Source organism: Macaca fascicularis, chromosome 10 (genome assembly GCF_037993035.2).
Source record: "Macaca fascicularis isolate 582-1 chromosome 10, T2T-MFA8v1.1".
NCBI classification, from domain to species: domain Eukaryota; kingdom Metazoa; phylum Chordata; class Mammalia; order Primates; family Cercopithecidae; genus Macaca; species Macaca fascicularis.
Window position 1 is genome coordinate 58,710,280 of NC_088384.1, and position 13,820 is coordinate 58,724,099.

General features: G+C 43.9%; 1 protein-coding gene across 1 annotated transcript in view; it reads left to right on the forward strand.

Moving 5' to 3' along the window:
- Nucleotides 1–426: 426 nt before the first annotated feature.
- The window catches only part of LOC102126981 (uncharacterized), a 31,572-nt gene continuing 18,178 nt past the window's right edge, over nt 427–13,820 (forward strand). Inside the window, 2 exon segments of the mRNA XM_065522601.1 lie at nt 427–552; nt 13,359–13,434. Coding sequence (XP_065378673.1) covers nt 13,387–13,434 — 48 coding nt within the window. The 5' untranslated portion in view covers nt 427–552; nt 13,359–13,386.

Sequence of the window (13,820 nt, forward strand, 5' to 3'; positions counted from 1 at the left end):
AACCACAAAATCCGTAGGAAAATCTCTCAGAGATCAAAAGGACTACATAGCAAAAAAAGAAAAAAAAAAGAAAAGAAAAAAGATATAACAATAATCAAAAGACAGTGGGAAAATTATTTACCTATATCTTAGAAATGGACAAATATTCTTATTGTATGTACAGGGCTACATAAATAAAAGAAATCGCCGGTTCTGAAAGGATCCCTCCGCGTCCAAAAGACCACAGGGTCGCGGTCAGGGGAGTTCTTCCAAGGATTCCGGGTTGCGCAGTCCCCTGTGGATGGCTTTGACCAACATTCTGGGGCGTGTACCTGGACGACTCGCCGAGGACTCTGGGGAGCGTAGTCCACTGCGGGGATGCGAAGCGGAGGGTCGCAGAGCCACGGGTCGCGCCGAGGATTCTGGGTAGCGTAGTCCCGGCCGCGCAGAGGCTTCTGCGTAGCGTAGCCCGGGCGGCGCCGAGCGGTCCAGATCCCTGGGCGTCACCGAGCTGGGAGGTGGGTAGTCCACCGTCGGTGACCTCACCTCCTCCGTTCGCCGTCAGCCGCCTTGGTGAGTCGCGCTCCTGCGGGTCCCTCTCTCCAGCGCGCCCTTCCTGCGCAGGAAGAAGGGCCGGGAAGGCCTGGGACGCCAGGGCGCTGCTGGGGCCGTAGCGCGCCCTCCCTCAGGCCCGGCGTCTCCATGTTCTGGGGAGGGGCGGAGACCCAGGCCGCGCCTTGGAGTGGGCTGTGGTGCTGCGGCTCGCCGAGCGCCCCGGGTCTGGGCCGCTACTCAGTCTCCGTCCCCGGTTGCGTGTAGTGGCGGTTAGGCAGCCAGGATTTCACAGGGGCGCCGAGCAACCCAGGTCTCCGTGTGCCAGGGTCGCCGCTCCTCGAGTGGGGACGGGCCAGCGGCCTAGGTAGCTGCCACAGGGGTCGTTTGGCTGGAGGTGGTGGGGGACTCGGCCACAGACTGGGTCCACCGGTTGGGTGGGGGTTACAGCCCAGAGACTGATGGACTAGGTCCGACTCGGGTTCCCTCCGACTCTTGATGCTCCAGACTTTGTTGTGGGAGGCGGGACCGGGGAGGACTTCGCCCGCGTGTTTTGGGGAAGGGTCGCTGCTTTGGGTTGGGGGCAGCCCGCCTTGGGACTATCTTCCTTGGGTGGGAGGGTAGGCCGGGACCAGATGTCCTGGCACGGGCACTTCTAGACGTGTGTGGGGGGCTCTGCGTGGGGCAGCGTCCGCGGGAGGTGAGGTAGCTGTGGGGACCCAGGTGGCCTTTTCCCTGGAGCCCTGCTAATGATGGCAAAATATATTTAAAGAGGTTTATTCTGAGTCAGTGTGAGTGACTGTGGCCCAGGTTATTCAGTCTCAAGAGGTCCTGAGAAAGTGCCCGAGGTGGTCGGCTTGCAGGTTAATCTTATACAATCCAGGGAGACAGGAATTTCAGGTAAAATCATAAATCAGCCTGAGCACTGTGGGAGGTCAGGAGTTCCAGAGCAGCCTGGGCGGCACAGCGAGACACCCTGTCTCTACGTGAAATTAGAAAAATAAAAAATTAGCAGAGCGTGGTGTCCCATGCCTGTGGTCTCAGCTACTTCGGTGGCCCAGTCAGTTGAGTCCGGGAGGTGGAGGCTGTAACGAGCTATGTTGGCTGCACTGCATGCCAGCCTGGGCAACACAGCGAGATCCTGCCTCAGAAAATCATAAATCAATATGAGAAAGATACACATGGGTTCCTCCCAAAAATCCAGTATCTCCAAACGGGTTTACACCTCATGGGGGCACTTAGGTATTCTTTAGTGGACAATTGGTTGAGAGACTTAAGCTGTTGCCTAAAGACTGGAATCAGAAGTATGCCAGAGTTAAGGGGATTGCATAGATCAAAGTTCTTGTTATGTAGATGAAGCCTCTTAGTTGGCAGCCCACAGAATAGATGGTAAATGTATGTTTTCAGTTATTTTTGTTTCTTTGTTTGTTTTTGTTTTTTTGAGAGAGAGTCTTGCTCTGTCGCCCAGGCTAGAGTGCAGTGGCGTGATCTCAGCTCACTGCCACTACCACCTCCCCGGTTTGAGCAGTTCTCCTGCCTCAGCCTCCTGAGTAGCTGGGACTACAGATGCCCACCACCACGCCTGGCTGATTTTTGTATTTTTAGTAGAGATGGGGTTTCACCATGTTGCTCAGGCTGGTCTTGACCTCGTGACCTCAGGTGATCCACCTGCCTCGGCCTCCCAGAGTGCTGGGATTGCAGGTGTGAGCCACCATGCGTCAAACTGGCTGTCTCTTCCAGACCTAGGAAAGGCTTAGAACGAAGGAGATCTGGCTACATTAGTGGAGATTTGCTACAGATGCAAATTTTCCCACTAAAGGCAGCTTTGCGGGGCTATCCATTTCAGTATGTTGCGCCTGTGGCAGCCACTTCAAAACTTGTCAAAGAAGTATATTTTGGGCTAAAATAACTTCCTTCAGCATCTGCTGTCATGTGATGCTGTACCAGAGTCAGGTTGGAAAGTGAGCCACATTATATAAGAGTAATAAAACTCATCTGATTAGATTTTATGGTTTCTAGGACAGGACTCCCCAAGCCCCATATATACGCATTTGGGCAAGGGAAAAAAGGTGAGTTTCATCCTCACCAGGTTGGTAGGGCTTCCTTGGTTAGTGGAGTGGGAGTAACAGCAACCATTGGGCCCAGCAGTTTTTTTAAATGCCTCTGGGGCTGTGGACTGGCCAAATAACTGATTTTAATCATTTCATTATGGAAAAATTGTAAGCAGAACCCCAAGGTAGAGAGACCCATCAGTCAAGATATACCTCATGACCTTGCAAGCTAATCTAGCTTGACCCAGATCACCTCCTAACCTGTGCAGATTCATTGAGAAATGTCAGAGCCCTGCCTACTGGTTAAGGCATAACCCTTTACAGTGAGAACTGAAACCCAGGCTCTATCACTTTCTTGGCTGTGTTGCTTTGAGAAAGGTATTTAAATGTTTTGTGCCTGTTTCATCATCTGAAATTGGTGGGTAATAGTCACTTCATAGGACATTTGTGAAGATTGAATGCAGAAAAATTTGTGCAATGCCTGGAACCGTCCCTGGCATATATTAAATTCTCAATGTGTTAAATATTATAATGAATATCAACACTTCCTTATTCTGGAAGCACCGACAGGATAAGCTGTGTTTAGTGTAAGCATCGTTTCAGGACAGGCTCTGTTGTGATGCCCACACTCGGGATCTGTTCCCAGGAACCTGCCTACAATGGTTTTCTTCTCTGGAAGACTTTGGGTCCTTTTTTTTTTTAACAAGAAGAGGCTCTACCCTGGTACTGAGGATTTCCAAGGCCACCTTTGAGGATCACAGAGCTAATTTTAGAACTATTTTAGTCCCCAGCTCCTCTTCCTCCACTCCCATGTTACCCATGAGAGGACTGCCTGCAGGGTAAGGGAGGACAGCCCAACCCCAGGTGGGGACTTCTTATGTATTGCCTTCCTGCAGTGCCTTCTCTGCCCTAAACCATCATGGGTTTCCTTTGCTAATGTCTGACATCTTGTGCCCTACACTGTCCCGTCTGAGGCTCAGAACCTCTCAGCTGGTTCTCCTCGTGGGGAAGGTTCCCCAGATCTGATGCCCTCATTCAGGGCACTTCCATCATTGTCCCTACATTTCTTCTCTCAGTGCTTTATTCAGGCTGCTGCATTCATGGTGCAGACCAGGTCTTGTAAAAAATTATTCTGTCAGCATGTGCTGAGCCATTGTCCTGTCCCAGGGACAGGGCTTTATAGTCATTGCCATATTCATCTCTTCAACCAGTGTGGAAGTTAAGAATTGGAATCCCCATTTCCCAGACTAAGAAGTAGTGTGTTAATCAGTTGAAATAATTTTCACGACTGAGCATGGTGGCTCACACCTGTAATCCCAGCACTTTGGGAGGCTAAGGTCGGCAGGTCACCTGAGCTCAGGAGTTCGAGACCTGCCTGGCCAACATGGTGAAACCTCGTCTCTACTAAAAATACAGAAATTAGCCAGGCATGGTGGCTCACGCCGGTAATCCCAACTACTCTGGAGCCTGAAGCAAGAGAATTGCTTGAATCCAGGAGATGGAGGTTGCAGTGAGCAGAGAACATGCCACTGCACTACAGCCTGGGGGACACTGAGACCCTGTCTCAAAAAATAATAATTTTTACTTTATGTAACATATCTGGGATCAAGTGGACTGGGTTGTGGAGCAAGCTGGGATTTTGGGGGTTTCTGTTAAGAATTAGCTTCACTGAGGTATAATTGAGACAAAATTTCTCACATTTTAAGTTCTAGTTAATGAGTTTTAAGAAATGTATGTAGTGAAGTCTTGATCTTCAAATCAACATGTGAACATTTTTCATCCCCAAAAATGTAGGAGCTGTTTTTTAATCTTAGGAAAATTTTAATGAAATGTACGTGGAGGAGCTAAATGTTTCAAGTTTGCCTTATGTTCATATCTAATTTATTGGTAACTAATTTAAACCACTTTCTTCTGGCTCTCAGTTTCTGTTCCTATAGGATATTAAGTCCCACAGATGTCAACAGATGGCAGGAGTGAGACCAAACAGTTTGCAGTGTTCTCCACTCACACCCTGGAAATGAAGGTTTCCTCTGTTTTTCCTCTCCAAATTATCTTGGAAGGGATATTCAATTTTTTTTTCAAATTTACAATGAAAAATATTGAAGAAGGAACTAAAGTAGAGAGAATATATAACAAATCTCTCTGTTCCCTACTTGCACCTTAACACTTTGCTTTTCTTACTTCATCCAACCCCCTCCCCACCCCACGCTTTCTGTTTTCAGGATAGAGCATCTTGAAGCCAATCCAAGACACCATTTTATCTGTAAATTTACTGCAGCTGCTTCTCTGAGGACTATTTTTGTTGTTATTGTTTTGCTTTTTAACATAACTAGAGTACCAGAATCACACTCAACAAAATTAGCAATTTATTAATTTCACCCATTACCCAGTTTATGCGGAAATTGTCCAGGTCTCAAAAATTTCTCCTCACAATTCAGATTTCACACTCAGGTTCATTAAGATGGGAAGCATGAGAGAAGAAACATCTAGAAACCAGCTCAGTAGTGCCCCCTGTCTGTTTTACTTCTCTCTTTGTGATCTAGGTAAAGGAAGTTTCCCTACCTTGGCAAACTTTCCATCTGCTTGCTTAGGTGCTGAGGCTTGTTCATGCTTTCCTTGTCATGGCTTTTTCCTCCGCTTCCTCCTTCTGCCTGCCAGGCTCATCTCCTAATTCTACTTCTCCACTGTCTTTTGCCTCTCTGCCCATGAGGACAAATAATGATCACAGCCACTTACCTAATTGCCTGGCCCTAGTTCTGGTCCCAACTATAATCAGAAATGTGGATTCTGAAATGGCAGTGAGGAGCTATGTGGACTATATCTCCAGTAAAACACCGTAACTTGTAATTTAGAAAACCAAAAACAACCATTTAAACTACACAGAATTTGTCTTAAGACCACTCAGGAATTTAGAGAAACATTTATTCAGAAAAATCAACCGAGCCTTTCTGAGAACAGTGAGAGTCTGTAACATTTGACACACAAACTGCTACCCTCCCCACCCCCATTTTGGTCCGCTCTGAGAGAAACTCCACTATGGGCTGTGAAAATGACAAGATGGAACCCTCTCCCTCTCCAGTTCTCAGTCTATTGTGACAGTTTTTCCCTGAGAGAGGCATGATGCCACTATTCTTAACTTCTCTCCCCCCGCCAGTCCTGTGTTCCTGAAGCTGGTTTCATGTAAGCATAGTTGTGAAGTGTGGGTAGGGACCTCCTTGAATTTATTCTTGGAGTTTGTTGAGTGTGCTGGCCTTGTAGATTGATGTCTGTCTTCAAATTTTGAAGTGTTGGCCATTATTTCTTCAGTAATCTATCAGCATCTTCTCCTAGACACCCATATATATGTCCAGTTAATGGTGCCTTATAACTCTCTTGGCTCTGTTTACTTTATGTCATTGTTTTCTCTTCCTGCTTCTCTGTCTCTGTAATTTCTTCTCTGTATGTTTACTGATTATTTTTTTTTTGCCTGCTCATCTGCTGTTAAACCCCTCTACTGAATTTTTCAGTTACTATGTTTTCAGGTCCAGAATTTTCGTTTGCTTCCTTTTTGTAATCTCTGTTGATATTTTTATTTTGTTCATATATATTTTCCTGATTTCCTTTTCTCTATATGTGTTTACATGAGTTTTTGAGAATATTTTAGACAGTCTAAAATCTGTCTAGTATGCCTGAAGCTTATGTTTCTCCAGGGAAGGTTTGCATCACTTTATTTTCTTCCACTATTGGTCCATGTTTTCTGAGTTTTTGTTGTTGTTGTTGTTGTTGTTAGAAATTAGGCATTGTGGGAAAAAACAACCTCCTTTTCCAATTTTTGCAGACTGACTCTTTTCCAGGGAGGATTTTTGCTATTACCTTGGCATTGGTTCTAAGCTTTGGGATCAGTCTGAGGAGAAGGTTTAAGATTTTCTCAGGCCTTTTTTGAGCATGGATCTTACCTTTGCTTGTGGCTTTTTCCATTTGCTCATAGGCAACTGCTTTTAAATACTTATTTGTCCCAAGAGTCTCTCCTCTGGGCCCTTGATGGTCTGTTGCATGTCTCTACCCATAATATCTTGCCCCAGGCATCTGCTCTTCAGTCTGTCTGCATCTTTGCCAAGCATGATCCAGTGCTTTTCCTCCCTAAGGTGTGAGATCCTCAAAACAGAGAGAGCAGTCCCTCAGGCAGCCTCCAACAGCTTAGAACCTTGTAAGAAAGGTCTACTCTGCTTTCTCGGATTTGAGGGAAGGAAGTGGAAACTGGGATGCTGCTTTAGAAGCTCTGTTGTATTCTGCACCTGTAATTTTTTGCCCCAGGGATCTATAGGCAAGTTCACCATGAGATTTTTCCGTTAGGCAGCACTTGGACAGGATAGAACACTGGGAATAAGGAGTATTGGGATGCAAATATGACTGTCTCCTGTTTTGTTTTTGTTGTTGTTGTTGTTGTTGTTGTTATTGTTTTCCTGAGACTGTGTCTTGCTCTGTTGCCCAGGCTGGAGTGACAAAGCTCATTGCAGCCTCAACCTCTTGGGCTCAAGCCAGGAGTAGCTAGGACTACAGGCACGTGTCACCACACATGGCTAATATTTATATTTTTTGTAGAGACAAGCCTTTGCCATGTTGCCCAGGCTGGTCTTGAACTCCTGGGATCAAGCGATCCACATGCATCAGCCTCCCAAAGTGCTGGGATTACAGGAAAGCCACTGTGCCCAGCCAACTGCCTCCTGTTTCTAATGTGGCTTTTTCTTGATTGGGCAGTTTCTTGAATACTGGGGACTTTTGAGTATTTTCAAATGAAGTTTGTTCCTATAAGATTATTTTAGGCAATTTTTTGGTAAGCATAGAATTAGCAATATGATTAATGCTTTTTCTGTAAACTAGTATTATGAAAAATCTCAAATGGGTAGCAAAATTGGGAGAATGGTAATATGAATCCCCATGTTGCCTTCGTCCAGATTCGATAAATTTTAAAACCATAGATAGTTTTGTTAGATTTATCCCTTCCCCCTGTTTATGTGCCAAAGTATTTTAAACAAATCCAGATGTCTTGTTATTTTACCCATATATATTTGGTCTCTGAGAGGATTTTTAATCAATGTTGAGGTGTAACTTGGGTACCATAAGAAGCACTGCTTTTAACTGTATACTTTAATGAGTTTTGACACAGGTCACTTATGACCTCAATCAAGATACAGAACATTTCAACAGAGTTCTCATGTGCCCTTATATGTAATCACTCTAGAGGAAAATAGTCAAGAATTCTCACCAAAATATGGACAAGTAGCATCCAGCAATGCATGAAAAAGATGATATATTCTAGCCAAATGGAGTTTGTTCCTAAAAAACCAACGATAGGGTGAACATAGAGTAAGCTACCTGTGGAGATATTTAACTTTTTTTTTTTTTTTTTTTTTTTGAGACGGAGTCTTGCTCTGTCCCCAGGCTGGAGTGCGGTGGCATGATCTCCGCTCACTGCAAGCTCCGCCTCGTGGGTTCACACCATTCTCCTGCCCCAGACTCCCGAGTAGCTGGGTCTACAGGCACCTGCCACCATGCCCTGCTAATTTTTTTTTTTTTTTTCTTTGAGACTGAGTCTCTGTCGCCCAGGCTGGAGTGCAGTGGCACAATCTCTGCTGACTGCAAGCTCCGCCTCCCAGGTTCACACCATTCTCCTGCCTTAGCCTCCTGAGTAGCTGGGACTACAGGCCCCCGCCACCACTCCCGGCTATTTTTTTTTTTTTTTTTTTTTTTTTTGAGACAGAGTCTCGCTCTGTCACCCAGGCTGGAGTGCAGTGGTGCGATCTCCGCTCACTGCAAGCTCCGCCTGCTCCTGGGTTCACGCCGTTCTCCTGCCTCAGCCTCCCTAGAAGCTGGGACTACAGGTGCCTGCCACCATGCCCAGCTAATTTTTTTGTATTTTTAGTAGAGAGGGGGTTTCACCGTGTTAGCCAGGATGGTCAGGATGGTGACCTCGTGATCCACCCGCCTCCACCTCCCAAAGTTCTAGGATTATAGGCGTGAGCCACCGACTGCACTGAGCCCGGCGGAGATATTTTACCTTTTATCTGTGGTTCTCAGCTCAGGAAGGAAAGGAAAGGCAGCTTCTTGCATGAATCAGCTTTCAGCTTAATATTTTTCTTTTGGCAGAGTGGTTTGAGTTCCCACGTTTTTCTTTTCCTTTCACTGCTTTCAGGGAGCAAAAGAGAAAAACCTACACGAGTATCTTAATCCAGAAAAATATTTGATAACATTTCACACCTATTCAGGGTAAAAATTCTCAGCAGATGAGGAATAGAAAGAATTTCCCTTAATAAAACAAAGGTTATGTGTGACAGCCTGGCTGCAATCATCATATTTAATGGTGAAGTGTGTTCACACTAAGATCAGGAACAAGCATTAATGTTGATTCTCATCATTCTTTATCATTATCTTAGAATATCAAGGTAATTTGTTAAGGTATTAAAAAGGAATAAAAGGCATAAACGTTGAAATAGAACAAGAAAAACTTTTTATTCACAGATGTGAGTGTGTACATGGAAGAATCTGTAGTTAAACAACTAGATACTAGTAACACACAGTTTAGGAACTTGAGAAAATAAGGTCAGTATTTTTAAAGAGCACTTGTATTTCTGTAACCTAGCAGCAAACAGTTAAAAAATGAAATACATATTTATACTACCACCAAAAACAAAATGTTTAAACTTCTAAGACTGAATGTAGGAGAATATCTTTGTGACTTTGGAATAGGTAAAGATAGCACAGATGAGACATGCAAGGATGTAAACTAAGTGTACAGAAATAACAAAAATAAATGTTATAAATCGCCTTTCAACTGCCATCAGAAGAAGAAATTTCACTGCTTTTCTTCTCTAACTGCGTGTAAACCAAAAAGTATCAGAATCAAGTACCAATTTAGATGTTTTTATTATTATTATTATTATTATTATACTTTAAGTTCTAGGGTACATGTGCATAATGTGCAGTTTTGTTACATATGTATACTTGTGCCATGTTGGTGTGCTGTACCCATCAACTCGTCATTTACATCAGGTATAACTCCCAATGCAGTCCCTCCCCCCTCCCCATAATAGGCCCCTGTGTGTGATGTTCCCCTTCCCGAGTCCAAGTGATCTCACTGTTCAGTTCCCACCTATGAGTGAGAACATGCGGTGTTTGCTTTTCTGTTCTTGCAATAGTTTGCTGAGAATGATGGTTTCCAGCTGCATCCATGTCCCTACAAAGGACATGAACTCATCCTTTTTTATGGCTGCATGGTATTCCATGGTGTATATGTGCCACATTTTCTTCATCCAGTCTGTCACTGATGGACATTTGGGTTGATTCCAAGTCTTTGCTATTGTGAATAGTGCCACAATGAACATACATGTGCATGTGTCTTTATAGCAGCATGATTTATAATCCTTTGGGTATATACCCAGTAATGAGATGGCTGGGTCATATGGTACTTCTAGTTCTAGAACCTTGAGGAATCACCATACTGTTTTCCATAATGGTTGAACTAGTTTACAATCCCACCAACAGTGTAAAAGTGTTCCTATTTCTCCACATCCTCTCCAGCACCTGTTGTTTCCTGACTTTTTAATGATTGCCATTCTAACTGGTGTGAGATGGTATCTCATTGTGGTTTTGATTTGCATTTCTCTGATGACCAGTGATGATGAGCATTTTTTCATGTGTCTGTTGGCTGTATGCATGTCTTCTTTTGAGAAATGTCTGTTCATATCCCTTGCCCACTTTTTGATGGGGTTGTTTGGTTTTTTCTTGTAAATTTGTTTGAGTTCTTTGTAGGTTCTGGATATTAGCCCTTTGTCAGATGAGTAGATTACAAAAATTTTCTCCCATTCTGTAGGTTGCCTGTTCACTCTGATGGTAGCTTCTTTTGCTGTGCAGAAGCTCTTTAGTTTAATATAGATCCCATTTGTCAATTTTGGCTTCTGTTGCCGTTGCTTTTGGTGTTTTAGACATGAAGTCCTTGCCCATGCCTATGTCCTGAATGGTACTATGTAGGTTTTCTTCTAGGGTTTTTATGGTATTAGGTCTAACATTTAAGTCTCTAATCCATTTTGAATTAATTTCGTATAAGGAGTAAGGAAAGGATCCAGTTTCAGCTTTCTACTTATGGCTAGCCAATTTTCCCAGCACTGTTTATTAAATAGGGAATCCTTTCCCCATTTCTTTTCTCGAGTTTGTCAAAGATCAGATGGCTGTAGATGTGTGGTATTATTTCTGAGGACTCTGTTCTGTTCCATTGGTCTATATCTCTGTTTTGGTACCAGTACCATGCTGTTTTGGTTACTGTAGACTTGTAGTATAGTTTGAAGTCAGGTAGCGTGATGCCTCCAGCTTTGTTCTTTTGACTTAGGATTGTCTTGGCGATGTGGGCTCTTTTTTGGTTCCATATGAACTTTAAAGCAGTTTTTTCCAATTCTGTGAAGAAAGTCATTGGTAGCTTAATGGGGATGGCATTGAATCTATAAATTACCTTGGGCAGTATGACCATTTTCACAATATTGATTCTTCCTATCCATGAGCATGGTATGTTCTTCCATTTGTTTGTGTCCTCTTTTATTTCACTGAGCAGCGGTTTGTAGTTCTCCTTGAAGAGGTCCTTTACATCCCTTTTAAGTTGGATTCCTAGGTATTTTATTCTCTTCGAAGCAATTGTGAATGGAAGTTCATTCATGATTTGACTCTCTGTTTGTCTGTTACTGGTATATAAGAATGCTTGTGATTTTTGCGCATTGATTTTGTATCCTGAGACTTTGCTGAAGTTGCTCATCAGCTTAAGGAGATTTTGGGCTGAGACGATGGGGTTTTCTAAATATACAATCATGTCTTCTGCAAACAGGGATAATTTGACTTCTTCTTTTCCTAACTGAATACCCTTGATTTCTTTCTCTTGCCTGATTGCCCTAGCCAGAACTTCCAACACTATGTTGAATAGGAGTGGTGAGAGAGGGCATCCCTGTCTTGTGCCAGTTTTCAAAGGGAATGCTTCCAGTTTTTGCCCATTCAGTATGATATTGGCTGTGGGTTTGTCATAAATAGCTCTTATTATTTTGAGATACATTCCATCAATACCGAATTTATTGAGAGTTTTTAGCATGAGGGGCTGTTGAATTTTGTCAGAGGCCTTTTCTGCATCTATTGAGATAATCATGTGGTTTTTTTCTTTGGTTCTGTTTATATGTTGGATTACATGTATTGATTTGCATATGTTGAACCAGCCTTGCATCTTAGGGATGAAGCCCACTTGATTATGGTGGATAAGCTTTTTGATGTGCTAATAGATGTTTATTTTGCCAAGGTTGAGCACATGCCCCAGAGAGAGGTCAGTGGCTTTCCCCAAAGATGAGTTTGAGAGCTTCATTGTTTAAAAGGGAAAAGTAGGCTGGAGGGGAAAGAGGGAGGGTATGGTAATCCACCTGTGGCAAGAGAAAAGGAGCAGGTAGGAGAATAATCAGTTATGTATTCATCTCACACTCAGTAAATCAGCACTTTATGTAAGATAAGGTGTGCATAGAGCAGCTACTATGGAGATACTTAACCTTTTATCTGTAGCTATCTCCTTTGGAACAAAAGAAAAGGCAGCTTCTTACATGCTTTCCTTTTGGCATAGTGGACTGGGGTCCCTAGTTTTATTTTCCTTTCATAACACCGTAGTATTTGTTCACTTCTTCTGTCTCAAAGTTGCTGGCCAGTGGATGTATGCTGTGTTCATCATAATCACCACGATAGCATCTTTGTTCCTTCACATTTCCTTCTTTTCACCCTTGTATGTCTGTTTTTACTTTGACTTTTTTTTTTATCAAAACATTCACTTAAAAGTATAGTGAGTACTCTAATGAAATCATTGTACCCACCACTTTAATTTACAATTCTTTTCCTGTATTTCTACTGGAATTATTTTCCAAAAATTCAGAGAAAATAGTACAATGAACCCAGTACACATTATTCAGTTCTAAAAATTATCAAGTGTGGCCAATAATGCTCAATTGACTTTTGAGAGTGAGAAGGGGTGTTTAAGCACATCCAGACATCATTTTCACTCATGAATGTTCTGAAAGTTTGTATACAAGGAAGGGCTCATGCTTTTAAAACCCAAAATATTTTTATAACAACAAAATCAATGTTTGATAATCTAATATCCAATTAGTGTTCAGATTTCACTGGCTGCTAAAACTCCTCACGTATTCTTTGTTGCAATCAGGATCCAAATTGCATTGGATCACTCACTGCCTTAGATTGACCACATGTCTGAGGACTTTTATTCTTGAAGGCTCACACTCCCCATGCTATTAATTTGTTACAGGCTTTGGTGTTGTACAGTACTTAATAACTGCCAATGCCATCTGCCTGTGGCCTTCTTAAGTTTGTCTGCCCCTGTGATTATCCTGACTTTAAACCCAGGTAGACGGAGGCTAGAAGAGGCAGACAGCTTTTGTGTGTTCTGTCCAATGCAAAGAACACCTGCAACTCTGAGCCCTAACCTTAAACTCAAGACCTCATCTGCAGGTGTTGCACATCCTTTTAGCCCCTCAGTGATGTAAGCAACAAACCTCACCCAGCTCCTGGGACACAGGGTCTTCACTCCCAGATGAGCTTGTCCTGGATTTGCAGGGAGCCTGGCTCCCTAGACCTTTTGGCCAGACCCCCACAGGGGGATTGTGCAGATGTGCTCTCCCCAGATCCCCAGTTGGTATTGGAATCAGGCCTGTGTCACATGTGGCGAGGGCAGCTGCACCCAGCCACCCTTTGACTTCTCTCCTCCCACAGATCAGCCATCTGCAAGCTTCCCTTCTCCATGGAGAGCAGGAAGACAGTCATGGGACCCCAGGGAGCCAGGAGACAGGTGAGACTTCCCAGAACTGTCCTTCTTGCTGTCACAGGATAGGCTCGTTTCCTTCACTGGCCCTAGCAGTCACATTGTTAGCACAGGACCAAGGCCAGCACCGCTCCTGGGGAGTGATCTGTCTTTCCTGGCGTCCTCCAGCAGGTGACTGGCCTGTGGGTGTCACTTATCAAGTAGTGATCTGTGTACAACACCCAGGGAGCATTTACAGCCAAAGACAGGAATCTCCACACTCAGGTGTCCAGTGATGATGTTGGGTTGGTGTCAATGAAGGGTAGGGCAGAGAGGGAGGTCACAAAGGCCTCCAGTGGGAGGGGCTCCCTGGGCAGTTGCGAGAGATGTGGCAAGTACAGGAGATGGGGAAGAGGCAGAAGTGTGCTCAATCT